Source organism: Hyalella azteca, unplaced genomic scaffold (assembly GCF_000764305.2).
Source record: "Hyalella azteca isolate HAZT.00-mixed unplaced genomic scaffold, Hazt_2.0.2 contig16679, whole genome shotgun sequence".
NCBI lineage: Eukaryota > Metazoa > Arthropoda > Malacostraca > Amphipoda > Hyalellidae > Hyalella > Hyalella azteca.
The window spans coordinates 344,841-364,829 of record NW_025946489.1 but is presented as its reverse complement, the minus strand read 5'-3'; the positions used below and the strand labels follow the sequence as shown (position 1 = coordinate 364,829).

General features: G+C 39.7%; 1 protein-coding gene across 1 annotated transcript in view; it reads right to left on the bottom strand.

The window, feature by feature from the left end:
• LOC108667525 (zinc finger protein ZIC 4) overlaps window positions 1-19,676 on the bottom strand; it is a 32,546-nt gene extending 12,870 nt beyond the window's left edge. Inside the window, exon 1 of the mRNA XM_018154559.2 lies at window positions 18,766-19,676. Coding sequence (XP_018010048.1) covers window positions 18,766-19,555 — 790 coding nt within the window. The 5' untranslated portion in view covers window positions 19,556-19,676. The remainder of the gene's footprint in view (window positions 1-18,765) is intronic.
• Between the last annotated feature and the right edge of the window lie 313 nt (window positions 19,677-19,989).

Sequence of the window (19,989 nt, the reverse complement as noted above, 5' to 3'; positions counted from 1 at the left end):
TCATACTTTTAATAATTCGCAATAACAACAAGCAACTTGATATAGCAGAAGAACCAGAGCACGTGATATAGCGACCGCAGGACATCTGCGTCGTGCACATAAACTTGAGGCGCGTAAACTAATTTATAGAACATCTGCCAACTTCAGACACTCACTTCCCTCGTTACGAACGATAATCCGAAGATTGCTTCTAATTGTCATTGGTGATGACGAGGACTTGTTAATTTGAAGCCAGACTGCCACTTAGATCCAGAACAGGCAAGGAGGTGTTTACTAACTCGCATCAATCACAGATACTTGCATATATACGATTTGGGGGAAATTAGATCGGGTTCGAATCCACAAATTGCGATCTTATATGGAAACCACCTCAAGAAAACGCGACACAATCAAACAATTAATTATAAATATTTGGTTCATTTTTCGTTGGACGATATCTTTGATGGTCATGAGAAAATATAATTTTATGCCAGTTAAACTAGATCGATCAAATAATTTTTATCAATCAAGTTGAATCAAGCATGTCAGCTAGGACTAGTAATTTCAAGAGCTTTATTTTGTTTTGATCTGGGTTACGTTGAGCGCACGAAAACGGCGACGTATAAGGTGTAATGCTAACTAATGATACAATGACGCGACGTTTCGCTTGTTCGCTATAACTCTAATTTAAAGAGATCAAGTGTGCGAAATGTAATCCTGTAACTGATGGCACCAGCTGCCGAACACGTGGCCGAGTCTCGGTGTGATTGGAAAAATATTCAAGTCTTTTGAATTATGTACAGTTATTCCAACCATATATCAGCAATGTGGGAAGCATTAAATTTCACACATTGATGATGGCATTTCGCTAATTTTTCCATCGTTAAACTCAGTCCAATCAATATACAAAACACTAAAAAAATATAACTCAGTAGTCACTGCAATGAGTGACAGAGAGCGCATTTTCTCGTCGACGAAAACTTGAGGTCACGGACGGACAGACGGACAGACAGACAGACAGACAGAAAGACAGACGGACATGGCGGGCACAATAGTGCATTTTTTCCATAAATGAGAAAATGCGCTAAAAATGCATGCAGAAAACGCACAACATTCGATGGATCAAAATTATATTATTATATACCAAGAATTTAGCGTTAAATGTCCAGTGTTGCGTGCTGGGTTCCTTTAAAGCAATTACGTGGCACGAGCAGATTATTGGTAAAGTTTATAAACACATTAGGAGGGCTGTTCGGCCAGCAGCTGTGGCGGCCAGTGGTCATAAGTTGTGCTGTCGCGGCCAAATCGAACGCCGATCTTTCTGACACTTCACAGGAAATTGATAGCTACGTATCATAACTACTTCAGGGCCTCGATTCCGCGCCGAAAACTTATTGCGAGCGTGTGGAATTTGCCGTCACGTTGGGGATATTAAACGCTTATTGCTGCTTACTGTATACAGCTATAAGCACATTTTGCTGCGTACTGTGAAAAGCTGTATAAGCACCTTTTGCTGCGTACTGTGTACAGCTGTAAGCACCCATAACTGTGGACAGTGTACAGTCCTCAGTCCTAATGCTGCGTACAATGTACAGTCGTGAGTACCTAATTTTGCGTACAGGGTGCATTAGCCCGTACATTGATTACTGCGCTATATTGCTGCGTAAAGGTATCAACGTGTACGCTGTACAGTTGTCAGTAGCTAAATTGTTATACACAATAATACATAACCAGCTTACTAATGGGAACTTTTCTTCTAAATAACTGCGTTCAAATTTGAATGTCAACTATCGATTTCTTTTACATCCTCAACATAAGATCAAAGAAGAACGTTACCATATTCACTGGATTATTCGTGATCGTTCATTCTTCATTTCAGTTCCTAGAAACGAATAATTATTTTTTAAATAGTGTAACAGCTAATGACGCTTATTCTTGACAGCCAGTTCACGCACGACACATTAATTATGCGAGAACTCGAGTGAGTCTTCAAGAGGAATAAATGGTCTTAAAATTATTTCAAAATTATTTGAGGATTTATTAACTAGCTTGAGGGGTGGTGGGGCTTGAGGGGATGGACCTGTCATTTTTATCAACTTAAACTGAAATTTAAAATCATTAACATTGATTACCGGGTGAATATTAATCAACTCTAATAAAAAACACTGTTTGACTACTGCAGAAATCCCCAGATTACGTTCGAATAGTGGGGAACGAGGCCAAAATGAATGGTTGGGAATGACCTGAGATTTTAAGCAGAGGGGAATGGCTTGAGGGGAGCGACGAATGGTTGTTAGTCTCCCAACAGTTCATCTTTATTAAGCCATAATCCAATACTATTGCGTGTCCCCTCTTCACTTAACACTCTAATCCCCTTTTATTGGCATTATTCAATTCCCTGAACTAACGCTGTACGTTCCCCTCGGTCGTTGTTTGGGTGCTACACGTAATCTGGTTTTGATTTCCAGCCCATCCCGTTCTGTCAGCCCTCTTTTCGGGTCCTTCCCTCACAGACTTCCCCTTTTTCCTACTTTTAATTTCCCAGATTTCCCAGTCCATTTGTCTTCATTGCCGTCTTATTGACTCAGTGAGTGACTTTTAAATTTTAATTTTAGAACCTAGTAGGAAATGTTGTGCATGATTTACCTCTGCGCTTCGTACTACACCAAATATTTCGTTCTCTGGACTTCTGCAAATTATTAACTTTTATATAAAATGTAAAAAAATTATTTGAAATTCTCTTGAATTTTCCGTTAATGCTGTATCAATCTTTAATAAAAGTTTACAATCTATATTTAAATTCTAAAAATTCATCAAAGTGGAAATCAATAATTACCTTCAGCATAGAATACTCGTATCTCCGAGTATCAAAATGCTAATGGGTACCAATTCAAGATAAAAATGTCAACATTGGTCAAAAGATTTTATTCAATTTTTTCATATATCTCACGAAACATTTCAATGGGAACCAGGCAATTTTTCCTCGAATTCAAAATGTATAAACACAGGTGGAAACCATCTTCAGGTCAACACCAGACAGCTGGCACGCGTCGGTAGCTTGCCCTCTCGCGCAGGTCAGACTAGAGGGTCAGCCCAGAGGGTACGGTTTCGTTGACTGTAAGAGACCCTCGAACAACACACGAGCAAGGCAAAGGGGCTTGGGTATGGACATAAGTCTTCGCTCTCTACTCGGCTGTTAACAATACCGTGTCATACATGCAATCAATATTTAAATTCGTGCAGCCTAGACACTTGAGCACTCGAACTACGTTAAATCTTTCCAAAATACTCTTCATTTAGCCTAATAAATAGACAACTATATAGTTTGTGGTTAAAGTATGATCTCCGTTTGCTCGAGTATCATTTTGGTAGGTTTAGGTCACAGCCTCTTCTAATTACATCATGCAAAACAGTACATCTTTCTTATCTGTTCAATGTCGGCATTGTTGCACGCGCGAACATTCAATCGTAAGTTCTATCTTCCCCGATCTACAGGACTATCCACCAACATCACATAGTCTCTCCACCAAAATCTCATGAGCTCTCTACGAACATCGCATGGTCTCTCCACCGATTTCTCTCGATCTCTTCACTAAAGTATAATAGTCTCTCCTAGACCATAGTGACAGCTCTCACTCCGCGCAATATCCCTTATAGGATATCTCAATATCTCCAACATCCGCTAACATCTCCATCAATCTATTAGTTTTTTTACTGATGTTACCAGTTTCAAATGAAATGGCCCCTAAATAGCTTTTCCACCCGTATCCGTCATTCTCCTTTTTTGTTATCTCCTCCATCTCTTGGCCTCGCAACCGAAATGTACTGCTAATTTATTGGGCCTCTCCAAACGTCACCAAAAGTTGACCTTGCTTCAGCACTAACATCATACGTACTGCCATGCAAACTAAAAGGAAATCTACAGGCTCACATGCAATTGACATCACCAACAACCTCTTCTACAGTCTTTTTACCAACTTTACCACCAACAAACCCAATTAAGTTCCGCTGGTAACGTCATCACAAACTCACTCACCACTACCACCAACTTCCGTCACAACAATGCTCCACTCCCCTCTACCAGCTAGAGGACCCGATGGCGCCCGCCCTTCAGTTCTCTATGGTGGTATCGGCGCTGCTCTTCAAAGGTCTTGGGCTCGACAATGACTTGGAATGCTCTAATGATTTCAAGAGGAATTTTTGCCTTTGACTCCTAACAAATGCGCGTGTAATTCAAAGCCTGACAGCCGGGTAGCTGCTTACGTCTTCATGACGCCGACACGCGCCTTGGTTCTCAGCAGCGCATGCGAGCAAACTGAGCGTGAACACGCGTGCAAATTCCATGCAGCAGTCGCATGTGGACTGCAAAATTGATGCTTTAAGAAGTACAATAGAAGTTACTGCCTTCGTCTAGGTATAATTAAATTATATAGAAACATTCTACAAAAGAGCGTGCAAATAGCTTCGAATTGCTCTCATTTATTTGCTGCCAGCAATTATTTAGTCTATTTTAAAAATATTGATAAAAATTCTCGGAAACTGGTTCACACCTCAATGTTCTGTGAGGATAACAAGAAACCTAGAATTTTAGTAATGTTTTGCTGAAACAAGTAACGAGGCAAGACGGCCAAAAATCCGAAATTCAACTCTCAGATTATATTGAGGTCAAAAAAAAAGCTCTTAGATTTTGTCGAGATCAAACAAACCTCTTAGATTTTCTAGAGGTCAAAACAAAGCTGTTTTGTTAAGGTTACAGTGAGGCTTGCGAACTTTTTGCTCTGTACATGAGATCTGCAGTATCGCTGGGAGATCACAAAGCAGAAGACCTACTACAAAAAGGACAGGCCACGCCGTAAATTCAACCCTCAACCCCGCCGTACAAAACACAACACAGTCCAAATAATAATAAATCACGCCACGCGAGATCCTTCCAATGTGGCGAAACAAGAAAAAAAAATTATTATTGGCCGCTTGAGCCACCATAAGCTCAGGTCTACAGAACGACCAAGCACGGGAAAATCAATTAGTTATCGAAGATATAATATAAAGTAATTAGGTATATGATCAAGCATTAGATGATAAATAAAAGTAAGATTTGAATCAATAGGGAACGCATAGATATGTGGGACATGGAGGTAAGTAAAAGATTACTTAGATAGTAAAAGATTACGCTACAAAATTAAGTGAAATTAATGATTAAGCAGAAATGGACAATTGTCGGGAAGAGAGTTCACAGCAAGACGTCTATGGTCTGAATGCTGTATCCAAGCTCAAACATTTTTCAGGTACTGTGCCACGTTTTTTTCACAAACTTTGTGTTATAATTAACATGTGCAGTATTCGTGCCCCATGCATGCATAAGGCGTTCCAACCCTCATGCAAAAAGTGTTTCAACGCTCATGCAAAAAATGCTTCAACGCTGACGTAAAAAGTGTTTCAACTCTCGTGCAAAAAGTGCTTCAACCCTCGTGCATAAAGTGTTTCAACGCTCATGCGAAAAAGTGTTTCAACGTTCATGCAATCGCCAATTAAAGGGCATAGGGCGGTTCAAAATGCACGGCCTCATGCTACAAGCCTTAAAATCTTCTCAGGTACCACGTACCGGTAGTTGTTTTGGGTGCAACCCACGACAATGCCGATGCACTACCCTCAACGGCTTCCAAGCGCTGCTCAAAAGCGACATCGGAAATTGTACCGAGTATACACCAGGGCTCGAACCCTCGTACCTGGTCCCCTCATTTTGCTGCCGCTGTCACTGCGCAACAGCGGTGGATGGTTCAACATGTGTCGCATATTACAGTTAAAGAGCGTTCAATAGTTCGGTATTTGCCTCGTGCTGGAGTCGTGGTGTTCAAAAAGCATTTTGTACTAAAAAATGCGCCCTTTTCTCCTCGTAATGAGTTTAGTGAAGCGCGGTTAACATATCAAGCTGAGATTACAAGGCGCTGACGATCAAGAGTGTGCGCTGCTTCTGCACCACATCAACCAGCCGCCGGCACAACAATGCGCGTGAATCAAAATAACGTCTGCTAAAATTAAACGCTGGCTAAAATACAACGTCTGCTAAATTGAAACGATAGCCAAAATACAACTTCAGCCAAAATTCTGCGCTAACCAAAATACGTCTGCCAAAATGGAACGCTAGCCAAAATACTAAGTCTGCTAAAATTAAACGCTAGCTAAAATATGTCTGCCAATTTAAGTGAAACGCTAGCCAAATACAACGTCTGCTAAAATTAAATGCTAGCCAAATACAACGTGCGCCAAAATGTAACAAATGCCAAATAAAAAGTGTCAACATAAAACATGTGCCAAATGGAAGGAAGACCTACCATAGTAAAATTATTGTTAAAATAAACCGTTTCCCAAAATGACACCTCTGTGTTATTACCGCAAAAGGTTACTTTATTGTAAAACTAGTAATAATTTTAAAATTTTCGTTTTGTAGAAACGCTCATTAATATATTCAATGGAACAATGTATCGAATTCTCGATGATTTGAACGCTGCTTCACTTAATCGTATTAAAGCACTTGACTCATCCAGAGTCTTCCCAATACAAATTCAAAAACTCGACTATCCTAATATTTATGGTGCAGTCGTGTAAAATCATTCACTAAGAAGACCTCCTGACTAACACATTTGATAATTTAACGACTCCCAATAGCCATTCTTCCTTAATTCGCGTTTGCTCGGTAATTGCGCAAGAGGGCTTGGCTGAGGGCTGCCAAGTGAGCTCTAAGAACTCCTGAGGGCAACCAAGTGTACTCTGAGTACTCTTTATGGCTACCAAGTGTACTCTGAGAGCCCTTGATGGCAGCCAAGTGCACTCTAGAGGCACTCATCCAAACGCAACTCAAAGAAGTCGAGAGCTGTCTAGAGCGCTTGGCTCGCGCGCCGCTACATCAAACTCGTGAGCTCTAAACTAAGACGGAAATAAATCGCCTTGACTACACAAAATATTAATGTGAGACATTTTTATTCAATGAACGACGTATATTAAACCTAGGATTAAATTATTAAATTCTTAATGGGATGATGAGAGTTAGCTTTTAGATAAAAATAGCATTGGAAATAGGATTAAGCCAGATTAAAATTGATATTTATACAGTATGCCGTATTCAACTATAACAAAAGAGGACACTGACAGCATAAAAATATAGAAGAAAGACAACATTGATAAAAAGAAGGAACATTAATAAAAAATGTGCAATGATGAAAATAAGAAATGATGTAGAGAAGTTCTCAAAAGAAGAAAGAAAGGAAGGGGGCGGAGGTGCCACGTGCGACGCGCCGCGGGGGGCGCGTCTGGCCACAACAGCACGGCGCTGAACTGCGCGTGACGCGCGACAAGCGCACGACGCGACGCTCAGCTGGCTTAGAACGCTGGCTTGGAAAATGCTGGCTTGATGAACGCTGGCTTAGTGAATGCTGGCTTGGAAAATGCTGGCTAGATGAACGCTGGCTTAGTGAACACTGGCTTGGAAAATACTGGCTTGATGAACGCTGGCTTAGTGAACGCTGGCTTGGAAAATGCTGGCTAGATGAACGCTGGCTTAGTGAACGCTGGTTTGGAAAATGCTGTCTTGATGAACGCTGGTTTAGTGAACGCTGGTTTGGAAAATGCTGGCTTGATGAACGCTGGCTTAGTGAACACTGGCTTGGAAAATACTGGCTTAATGCACGCTGGCTTAGCAAACACTGGCTTGGAAAATACTGGCTTGATGAACGCTGGCTTAGTGAACGCTGGCTTGGAAAATGCTGGCTTGATGAAAGCTGGCTTAGTGAACGCTGGCTTGGGAAATGCTGTCTTGATGAACGCTGGCTTAGCGAACACTGGCTTGGAAAATACTGGCTTGATGAACGCTGGCTTAGTGAACGCTGGCTTGGAAAATGATGGCTTGATGAACGCTTGCTTAGTGAACGCTGGCTTAGTGAACGCTGGCTTAGCGAACGCTGGCTTAGTGAACGCTGGCTTAACGAACGCTGGCTTAGCGAACGCTGGCTTAGCGAACGCTGGCTTGGAAAATGTTGGCTTGATGAACGCTGGCTTAGCGAACACTGGCTTGGAAAATACTGGCTTTATGAACGCTGGCTTAGTGAACGCTGGCTTGGAAAATGATGGCTTGATGAACGCTGGCTTAGTGAACGCTGGCTTAGTGAACACTGGCTTAGTGAACGCTGGCTTAGCGAACGCTGGCTTAGTGAACGCTGGCTTAGCGAACGCTGGCTTGATGAACGCTTGCTTAGTGAACGCTGGCTTGGAAAATACTGGCATGATGAACGCTGGCTTAGTGAACGCCGGCTTGGAAAATGCTGGCTTGATGAACGCTGGCTTAGTGAACGCTGGCTTGGAAAATACTGGCTTGATGAACGCTGGCTTGGAAAAAAACAAAGCTTTCCAAACGCTGGTTTGATGAACGCAGGCTTAGTGAAAGCAGGCTTGGCCGACGCTGGCTTGATGAACGCCTACATGAGGCTTCGAAATTGCAGGCTGGACACAAGCAGGCTGGACACAAGCAGGCTGGACACAAGCAGGCTGGACACAAGCAGGCTGAACACAAGCAGGCTGAACACAAGCAGGCTGGTAAGAATGTTCAGAAGAGCTCAGCGCTCTACATTCTTTAGCCATTTCACCACAGAAGAGTGAGAGTTTCATTTGAGGCTACGGAGGTTGTTAAAATTCAAATCTCAAATACTACGGTTATTTAAAATGGAATTTGCAGTGCAATGTTACAATTCACTGAATAACGAACATGGAGGACTAAAAAAATAATAATAAATAAAACTGAGTCTATTAAATATTGAATAAAAACTGCAAAAAATTTTAAAATAGAGTAACGATTTAAAAGTAGAATAATGAGTATAAAGGTTTGTAAAAATCCTAAAAGATCACGAAGCAGTGACCTGAAATGCACCAAAACGTCGCACAATTCAGACCGTGGGCAGGCAGGTTGGGAGCGTGAGAGCGCGACGCTGTCACGCCGCTGCCATCGTTAGTTCTGCCGCTCCTGGCCAATCGAGCGGAAAAGTTGACGTTAAATAACGAGGGTGTAATCCGCTGAGGGCCCTTGGCATTCATGGCGCTACGGCCGTACGCTGTTCTCTTAGCGCCGTGCAGAATAGCGCGACTTGAAGAGTTCACTTCATGGGGCAATTTATAGGGAATAAGTTTGCCCTTCAAGGAAATACTTTGCAATGAATAAGGTTTTATTTCATATAACAGTTCGTTGTGAATAAGGTTCGCTTCTCGACGCAGTTTACAGTGAATAAGTTTGCCCGTCTCGAAAGAATTTAAATAGTGAAAATGGCTCGTTTTGCGAGGCTATTTATAGTGAATAAGCTTGCACTTGTGATATAATACAAATTTGCATTGCTACTGATGGCTTTATAATGGCTTGAATATCCGAAGTTTTCTTTAATTTCAGTTCGATCATATTTTGTTCATCTTCTCCTCCTAAGGTAAACACCAAATTTTCAAAACCTTCTCTTTACTCCATAAACTTTGCTCTCTAGCTGTTTCTGCAACGTTATTCATAGAATTTATCTACGACTCTTATCAATACTTTTTAATGACTTGAATTTTCTTTTTTTTATTACTCTGAATGATCGTGAATATTCTTTTGAACCACTCAAATTATAATAATTTACTATTAATGTGGGAAAATATGAATACATATTTCTACACTCCATATGTTAGTTGCCTAATGTACAGAAAATAAATATCTCGTATGGTCATGAAGAAGTACTGAATATTAATAATTTTGAATGGTTAATATTTTTTTGCTTGAACAGTTACTTACAAGGGATAAAGCATGAAGCCATTAAATATGAGTGAAGATTTTCCCGGTTGCGAATTATATCAAGACAAAATTTGTACTTCCATATAACTTAAATTAATGATCAACACTTCTAAATTCAGTCAAGTTAACAAAGTAATAAAGGAAATTGTTTAATTCGTTTTTGAATTATTTCACCAAAGTCACATACATTTAATGATTAGTGCCATGCTGCCTTATACTATAGCATACAATATTAGCAAATGTCATTCTATCTTTTACCTATATAGTACGTTATACGTTTATAACCAACGATTTGATGCCAATTATAACCTGTAGCAGCAGCAACAGCGGTAGGAGCAGCAACATCAGCAGCAGCAACATCAGCGGCAGCAGCAACATCAGCAGCAGCAACATCAGCGGCAGCAGCAACATCAGCAGCAGCAACATCAGCACCAGCAGAAACAGCAGCAACATCAGCAGCAGCACCAGCATCAGCTGCAACAGCACCAGCAACATCAGCACCAACAGCAACATCAGCAGCAACAGCAACATTAGCAGCAGTAGTAACATCAGCAGCACCAGCAGAAACAGCAGCAACATCATCAGCAGCAGCAAAATCAGCAGCAGCAGCAGCAACATCAGCATCAGCAGCAGCAGCAACATCAGCAGCAGCAGCACCAGCAGCAGCAACATCAGCAGCTGCAGCAGCAGCAGCAGCAGCAGCAGCAGTAGCAGCAGCAGCAACATCAGCAGCAACATCAGCAGCAGCAGCAGCAGCAACATCAGCAGCAGCAGCAACATCAGCAGCAGCAACAACATCAGCAGCAGCAGCACCAGCAGCAGCAACATCAGCAGCAGCAGCAACATCAGCAGCAGCAGCAGCAGCAACATCAGCAGCAGCAGCAGTCGTCAGCTCAGCAGGAGTTCGCGGCAGAATCGATAGCTTGCAGACCTTCCCAGGCGCGCTGGAACAGCCCTCTCATCCCTCTCATTCATCTCCTCCTTCTCATTCCTCTTACTCTCCTCATTCCTCTGAAGTGAGGAATGAGGAAAAGGAATGAATGAAAGTCAACTCATTCCAATAATCTTCCTCGTATACCCCTCTCTCACACGTTTTCCCATCCCTTCTCTTACTTCATCCCTCTCAGTCAGTGTCTTATCTCACCCTTTCAGTCGCATCATGTTATCGCTGCTTGTAATCCGTCTCACATAGCGGTAATCACTCACTATCTTCATACCTCTAATTTCCAGCGTGCATATTTTCTTCGGGTGGATTCAAGTAGTCGTACCATGAACAAAATAAAGTACAAAAATACCAATACTATAGAATTAATATTTATAATTTAGTTAGACCTCGTACATTTGCATATAGTTTAGTCCTATAAATCCAAATGCAACTGTATCAAGCATGTATTTTTATGAATGAACGTTAAATTTTGACAAGTGCATGTAATAAAAATAAATGTCATACGATACTAATTGGAAATGATCGATGTGAATGGTTCTTGAACGACGAGGATGATCGCTGGGCTGCTTCCTGCTTACGCGTCGTCCTGAGGAAGTCGCTACGAAGCTGGACATTCAAATCTTGTACTAATGAGCCCTAGTTTATCTGTATAGTTTATTTACACAACGTCGTGAGTTTATTTTAATAATACAGGCTCGTATGACTCGAATAAGTCGCGTGGCAGTTAACCCTACAGCAAAAGACTGTAATTGGTTTGAGAAAAAGATTGTAATTATAACATCTTGGAGTTAAATTCTTAATAATTAGATGAATTTTATAATAATTGAAAGGTCCTACTGCCCATGCACATTAAATAAAGTCATGCCTTGTACATATCGAATATGAAAATTACAACTTCATAAGATTTTAATGAATGGCGAGTGAAAATTTTTTAACGTAAATTCCTATAGGTGACAAACCAGTAGCTTTCAACCGTTCAACTCTTTGGGTTTAGCTATTCCGATCCTTATTATAGCTATTATTACAACTATTAAAAACTTCTTCTTATCTCTACTCCAAAGTAATTAGTTTCCTTCATATAAGTTATATTTTGATACAGCCAACAACGTTATCTGGAAATTTTGTGAGTAATTTTTAACACTTGTAGGTCTGTTACAACGTTCAATATATCAGAGGGTTTACAAATATGTGGAGAGGTGTGGTTCACCGCTGCATTTGTACAGCACGCAGCATTGATGTATAGGAGGGATTTGGTCGTCAGTCCTGTTGGGTTTTAAAGGATCCTTCAATTAGGAGGATTTGCGGGATTTGCGGTAGGATCGGAATTTGCGTTCACATTGACGAACGGGAAAAGCCATCAATGACGCCTAGCCTGATTTCTGATCCGAACAAAATAAATGTGAACAATAAGTGATCCTGATGTAAATAACTAAATGTTCTTAATTATTTGTTAACATAATTAACCAATTTTGTTCTCTAAAAATCTCATGGAAATATTACAAACAATAAGAATACTCTGTATTTTCGAGCGTTTTATGAAATTTTCCACAAACAACAATTCAAATGAATTCTATATATTTTTAGCAAGCAATTATATTAATAATATTCAAGGTTGAGGTCTTTTTGATAATTTCGTTGGATTTGCCGCTATCCTGACGACGAACCCGAGTTTTCATTTGAAGCTCCAATACTGGCATCATTCTCGACCAAGCAGCCTTCAGTAAATTCGAGTACATAGAAATAGGCGACCACTTAACAATATCCGTTCATTTGTAGGATATTCGCGTATCGGAAACTATTATGTCAGATAAGAAGCATCAGAGCTAACTTCACTTCCTGTTGTTCCAGAGCACGCACAGCTGCAACTTCGCAAACACCTTCAGAATACGCGTGTCTCACTTGCACTAATTTGCAGAAAAGCGAATAAAATGTACATGTAGACTAAATTTATCTTTAGCACAGAAACAAATAAAGTAAATTTACATGAGGCTATGCAGACATCGTGACTAAATGTCAATAAAAAATATTCAATCGTCAACAATTTCATCTAATGGATTTGAATGCTAGAACAGGTCTACGTTTTTAATCAATGTATTCATTGAAAACAAGCAGACAAGTAGATATTGAATGGATTTCTTTCCACTTCACATGGGTTTAAACATAAGGTAAATATTCCCCTGTATGGATTTACCCATCACGTAGATATTTCAATTTTCATTCAACCAACATATAGTTATTCCTATATACATATTTCAGCATCAATTGAATATTCCTCTTTTTGGAAGTAAACATGAAGTACACATTCCAATATAGACATTCCCGTTTTTTTATTAAACCATCATTAATATATTTCATTGGACGGAATTACCCCTCAAGATGATATTCCAATTCATGTTAGTTTACCATCATTTAGAAATTCCAAAGAATAATTTTATCATCTTGTTGACATTCCAATGTATGAGTTTAATCATCATGAGCGTGAATGTAGCGCAGGTCTCGGACACCTTATCTGCTGGTGAGATCGCACACAAATTCAAGAGAGGCTATCACACAGCGCGGTCTCCTCTGTATATCTCGACTCATGTCCTACAAAAAAACATCTAATTATCCTAGCCAGGACATTCCGTAGCACAGGTAGTGTTGTGGGCAACGTCAATGTCTCGTTACGCATCTTACAGGCTTAACCACGAACTACTGGAAATTTTATGAATATCATGGCGCCAGCGAGAAAATCATGCATCACTGAAAAAACACGCATCATTTGTGACGTTATAAACATAAAAATATTCACGGTCATTTTACGTTAGATTCACGATATTTGTCGGGTAATAACGGCAAAACTCAAGAGTACGATAAAACGTTACCGGTGAATGGCAAGTTGGATGAGAAACATAACGTTTCAAACAATAATAATAAAGTTGAGAGAGATTTACTGAACAAAAAGTAGGTGGACTTATTCGATAAAATTTTGATATTAAAAATTAAATAAATAAGTAAATATTGGAATTAACTAATAATTAATTCGTTGATATGATTTTTCTATTAGCATACGATAAAAATAATTAATTTTGGTTGCCTCTAGGGTAGGTTATTTCAAGGTTTTGCAAATACTTTCATAAAATACAATTTAAAGGCCAATAGATATATAATAAGTTTATAAATAGATAAATCCCTTCAACTCTAAAAACTTTTCAAAACATACACAAAAAATAAAACCATGTTCATCAGTTCGTCGCGGTTACCTGCGAACAGACGACGTTATGATCTTTATTAACCTGGGCAGCAGCGCGAGCGGCGGCCGAATCTAAAGGCCACTATCTCGCCCTCCATCTCAGAACTTTATATTCCTTGTCTGTAGAGCCGAGCAATAATGTTCCTTATTAATAGTTCTCTCGCTAACCTGGATCATGGGTGGACACATCAAAGCGGATGGCTGCGTAGTTACGAGCGGTTACATCTCCCAACAATTTCTCGCATTCCAGATAAATGCTTATCATTGATCCTTCAACATAACCCGGATCAAAGACTGGTATAGACAGAGAGAACGAGACTGATATATTAAGAGTTTCTATTTTCTGGACATGAATGCTAACAAACGCTTCTAATCTGAAGCGTTGCATGAGTTTGTGTCCAGGTCTTGATGAAGAACAATAAGGCCGCGACACGTGCCGTGATTCTTAATCGAAGAGCATCAACATCAACAGATTTTTTGATGAGATCTGATGGGACTAATTTGTGTTGTGGTGCGGGGTGGTTTGTGGTAAACAATGTGCCAGTGGACGCTTGTCACATCTGAGTCTAGCAATTACACAGCGATTATAGGGCCTGATGGAGGCAACCTGGACGAATGACGACATAATGACTATTGAACGTATTACGGTATCCAGTCATGTACGTGCGACGGGAGCCCGTCATGTACGTGCGATGGGAGCCCGCCATGTATGTACGTGCGACGGAAGCCCGTCTTGAACGTACATGCAGGTATGACGGTTAGCCCGTCTTGAACGTAAGACGGTAACCCGTCTTGTACGTACGGCGGACACATGTTGGATCATCCCACATGTTGGATCATCGAGAATCCGTTACTGTCAAAAATAAAAAGATAATCGCAGGCATGCCGAGTAATTAAGCTAGTGAACAACCTCCCTCTGAAGTTTTCAGCAGGCGACAGTATCACTTACTGCGGACATACGAGTATATATCCCATATTGGTAAAACTACCTATCACTGATATCAGAAAATTATTTGCTGCCCGTTTCTACCCTTTTTCGAAAAAGATAGCTAACTCGATGTTGGTTTTTCACAGGAAATTAAAAGAATTAATATTTAGACCATGAATAGATTGTGGAATGTTTACAAAGTAAGAAAGCTCTGGAGCAACAAATATAATTATTAGCTTGCTGATTTGTGAAGGCTTTTATTAAGTTTGATGTATACATAAAATTTTAGTATGTTAACTATGTTCAAAAATTTATTAGATTTAAACTAAGAAAACAATTTTTAAAAATAGCGCGACATTATTTATTATCATCGACGTATCCTTGAAGACGTTGTTGATTATCTTTATTCCAAATAAAAAAACTTCATGTGTAGAAATTATCTTTGCATCGTTCTCGATTTAATTTATCCTAATCGTACCTATGAGGGGCCAATAATTAAAATTTTGGGGCCAATAATTAATACTCCTCGAGTCTTTATTATTGGCCCCAAATCATTAGCCCATATAATGTTAATCATTGGCCCCAAGGAGTGCTAATTTTTGTCAATAATTAACACTCCTCTATTTGAAGTAAAATATAATGATAGAAAAGGAGGGGCATATGTGAGGGAAGGAGAGGGGCAAATATTGTGAGGGAAGGAGAGGGGCAAATATTGTGAGGGAAGGAGAGGGGCAAATATTGTGAGGGAAGGAGAGGGGCAAATATTGTGAGGGAAGGAGAGGGGGCAAATATTGTGAGGGTAGAAGAGGGACATATATTGTGAGGGAAGGAGAGGGGGCAAATATTGTGAGGGGAGGAGAGGGGTAAATACGAGGTAAAAAGAGGGGACAGAGAGTAGGTGACACAGCAGCATGGCGGCGTGACGTGAGGGCGGGAGGAGAGAGAGCAAGCGGCACTTGCAATATCGCAGCTTCGAGCGTGAGGGATCACAACCAGCGAGGGAGTGTCTGTGTGCAAGGGTCTCTCCCTCACATCGATTGTAGACTCCCCTCACTAACTTAGACCCCAGATTACCAAACACACGAGAATCCGCGCCGCTACACGCAAAATGAGCTTCGTCGCCGGCGCTCTCTTCAAGAAGCGGCCGAACAAGTTGAAGGCTGCGTTTTAAATTCAATAAAATCTCTCTATAACGGAATTTTGAAAAGATGTAATTAACGTAACTGTCGAAAAGGTTGGAAAGAGCAAAACGTTTAATGGTAATTCTTGAAAATGGAATTGTTTTTCTAAATGGAAAGCTAATTTTAAATAAGTTTGGTGTTAATAAAATATTTTAAGTTGCTTTAAGTTGCTTATTATTCGTGCACGAATGACATCAATAATAGTCGAGATTCATTTGGTGAATTTGTGGCGTAACTGAACCTTTTTATGTGAATTAAATTGATGTTCACTAGACAAAAGTCTTATTGAATATTCTAATGAATACGTGCTGTATAGTTTTGTTGCGATTTTTGATTGAGTTTTTAGTAAATGAATCTCCGGAAATCTATTTCCATTGCAGATGATGAAACGGCAGAGATACGGACGGTTACTGTCAGCCCGGTGGCGTGTTTTTTTTCGAATATTTAGTAAATGCGGGAACAACTACGGCATAATTAAATCTGGTCAAATAAAATTTTAATGTTAAGAGGAATACATAAGAAAAATTAAATTATATTAGATCGTTGCGAACCTGGAAAAATATTACTTTAGAGTTTCACTTCACACACTTCACAATATAATTAAATCTGCGAAATTTTTGGAAAACAAAAAAAAAAAACTCAAAAAACCGGAAGGATATTGCTCCATCGTAAGTACGTAGGCTAGGCTTCTTTTTTTCTGTATCTGCCTGAACAGACCAAAACGGTGTAGTCTTTAGCGATGGTTTTATGGACTGTTGAAATTAACATGGCCTTCATTCACATCGTCTTCTCTGATGAAGTTCCAGCGTCTAGAACAGACCGCAAGCTGCGCCGTGCCACCACGAGCCTCTACCTGAGCTGCTCCCAAGTGGCCACAGCGACCGATTTTTCCTTAACTAAACTTACTTTTAAATGTACGCAGAGAAAACTAGACATAACAATTTTTACTTCCTTTACAGTGAAGTTTAAAGCGAGTAATTCTTTTGTCAGACTGCCATGGTACACAAATAAGTAGCGAGTGTTGCTGCAACTTCTGTTTATTCCATATGTTAAATAATGACAAGCCGTTGTAAAAATGGAAAACCGTTTGTTTGTCAGGCGTTGAAATGCTAATAAGTGATAAAAACTACGCGATATATATTATATACAGACAAATGGTTTAAATACTTCGAAGGAAGTCACATCGTTTATTTAATTCAGGTGAGTATCAAATATTGAAAATGTTAGCAATTCATCGACTGATTCTATACAAACAACCGCTCTTTTCTTCAATAAATTAAACCCATTGAAAAATTCAAAATTAGTTTTATTCGCTTAAATAATTTTCTGTACGAAAATTAGAATCATTCTAAAATTTCTATCAACAAAATTTAACGTATAGCTTCGTGAGTCAAAAGCCATAGCGTTGTTACACTTGGTTGGTCTATGTAGAAAATTTTTGTGTCTAAAATTTATATATACATGCACTTCCTACTCCCGCCAATGAATCATAAATGTGAGCTAAATATATCCCAGAGCTTTAGTCGGAGCTAGGCTTGTGATGTCAATTATTTGTATTTCGTTTACATAATTATTTCTTCTATGCCTTATAGGCATGAGCAAGTGTTTGATTTTACCTTATATACATTTTTATATGGACGAGCAATAATGTCAGAGTATCATTTGATTAACGTGAGATTAATATACTATTATGTTGTGAACTTTATCTTTTAATTTGCGACTGTAATTACTAAAATACTGAAATTGCCGCCAGTCAATTTGAAATTATTGTTTGATTATTGTCAACTTTTCGTTGGCAATTAATAAATTGATATGATATTTGATGTGATTGATCCAGATTATGATAACCAATGAACGAGTATTATCTAACAGCTGGCGCTAAGCCATCTGCAGCTCGGACATCTAAATTATGAAAATATCACAATTAAGCTAACTCATGAATATAAATGAGTTAATGAATGATAATATGAAATAATATGAATAAATAAGAGATATCAATGATTTCCAGTCATTTATAGCATGAAGCAATCACATTTATTAGGCAAATTCCCAACTTATTAATTGATAGAAATATGTGACAAAATTAATTATATTGTTATAATTTTGTGGAAAGGGATCTTATAATATAGCTAATCAAACATGCATATAAAAATTTAATAATAACCGAGAGCTATATTAGGTAATTATTAACAGTTTGAGTCTTCATGTAAAGTACAGAAAGTTCGGATGGAATTGATCCTTGCAGTTAAATTGCTAAATATTTACACTACTAAAACCCATTTAAAATTATATATTTTTTCATCATTTGAAATCGTGTACACCATGGTAAAGCTAATATTTGCTAATTTGTTGAAATTGTTGGTTTAATAAAATATTCAAAAATACATATAGCAATGTTATATTATGAAAATTTCTCATAAAGTGCTACGAAACATTGCAAATCATGAATGTAAACCTAATGATAAAATTGGAGAATATAAAGTTTAAATGTGCCTTTGAACTTTGTACTTAAACACTACATATTAATCACATGGACACAATAATCATGCATTTATGGAAAATTATCCTTAATGGTCTGTAATTTTAATTTTCATAATTGCTATGATAATTCCTATCGACATCCTGTATTGGGCATAGAGAAGTATTAATATCAGTTAAATGAAATGACATCATGCTTAAATTTTTGAAATTACATACCTGTGTGTGTTCTCTTGTGTATTTTCAAGTTCTCCGATCGTGCAAAAACTTTTCCACATCCTGGAAAAGGGCACGGAAAGGGTTTTTCTCCAGTATGCACTCTGATATGGTTCACAAGTTTGTACTTTGCTTTGAAAGATCTGCCGTTCCGAGGACAATTTTGCCAGAAACACGCATGAGAAGAACACTCAGGCCCACCAACATGTTCAACTGTTATATGTGTCACAATTTCGTGCATGCTTCCAAAAGTTTTATTGCAAGGCTTCTTTGGTGAAGGTTGGTCTTGATCTAGCCACATACAGGACAACTCCTGCTTTATTGGCTGTCTCATGTATCGGAAAAAGGCACCGGGTGAATGTGTTGCTCCCATGGGGCCCATGTTCATAGGATTTACACCATGATGGAACTGCTGGTGCTGGTGGGGCCAGTCCATACCCGCCAGTCTGTTCATGTTGTGTTGGTGATGTTCATGGAGTCCTGGGAACATGACGCTTGGCGTGTCGGGTGCTAACGTCGCTCCAAACATTGCCGTGTGGTGATGATGTTGTTGGTTGAAATCATGGCCTCCTAAACTACCTAGCGGGGCCATATGATCACGCCTAAAAAATATATCTCTAGAGTACGCCATGGAGCTTGGATGCATGGACGGGTGTGTCATTCCATAGCCGTTGTTGTACTGGTTTGCCTGAGCGTGGCCTAAGCTTTCAGCGCCCATGTGATGGGCTGAAGGACCTATTTTATGACCCATTAATGAACCTACGTGGCTTGAGTCTACAAATGGGCTCAACATTTTTCGGGAAGCTGCTGTCCTCACTGTCACATGAAAGACACCACATAAATAGTCACTCAAGACCACCAGTGAATTTGAAACCAAAACGGTTGCTTGCGCCACGAAGTTGCGTGAGAGACTGGCGACGTGATGTCGGCGCGCGGCGTTCATGCAGCGAACACATCGGCCTGATCACAGCGGATGGGTACCGCCCACAGATCTGGCACAGTAAGGGGTCTCGTGGCATACCCGCCCTTCATTCTATCATTGGGTCTGTCTGACAACCTATTGGGTCGTGCTCAAGACCCGCTGAGTTCGCAGTGGTCGCCACAGCAGTGTCCTCGTAAGCGCAGATCCGCCCAGAATCTGCCCTCCGACCAGTCTGCAGCGGCAGGGAGCGGACCTGATAAGTTGTTTGTCCTTCACAAAGGAGGAGCTAAACAGACGCCCCCGGT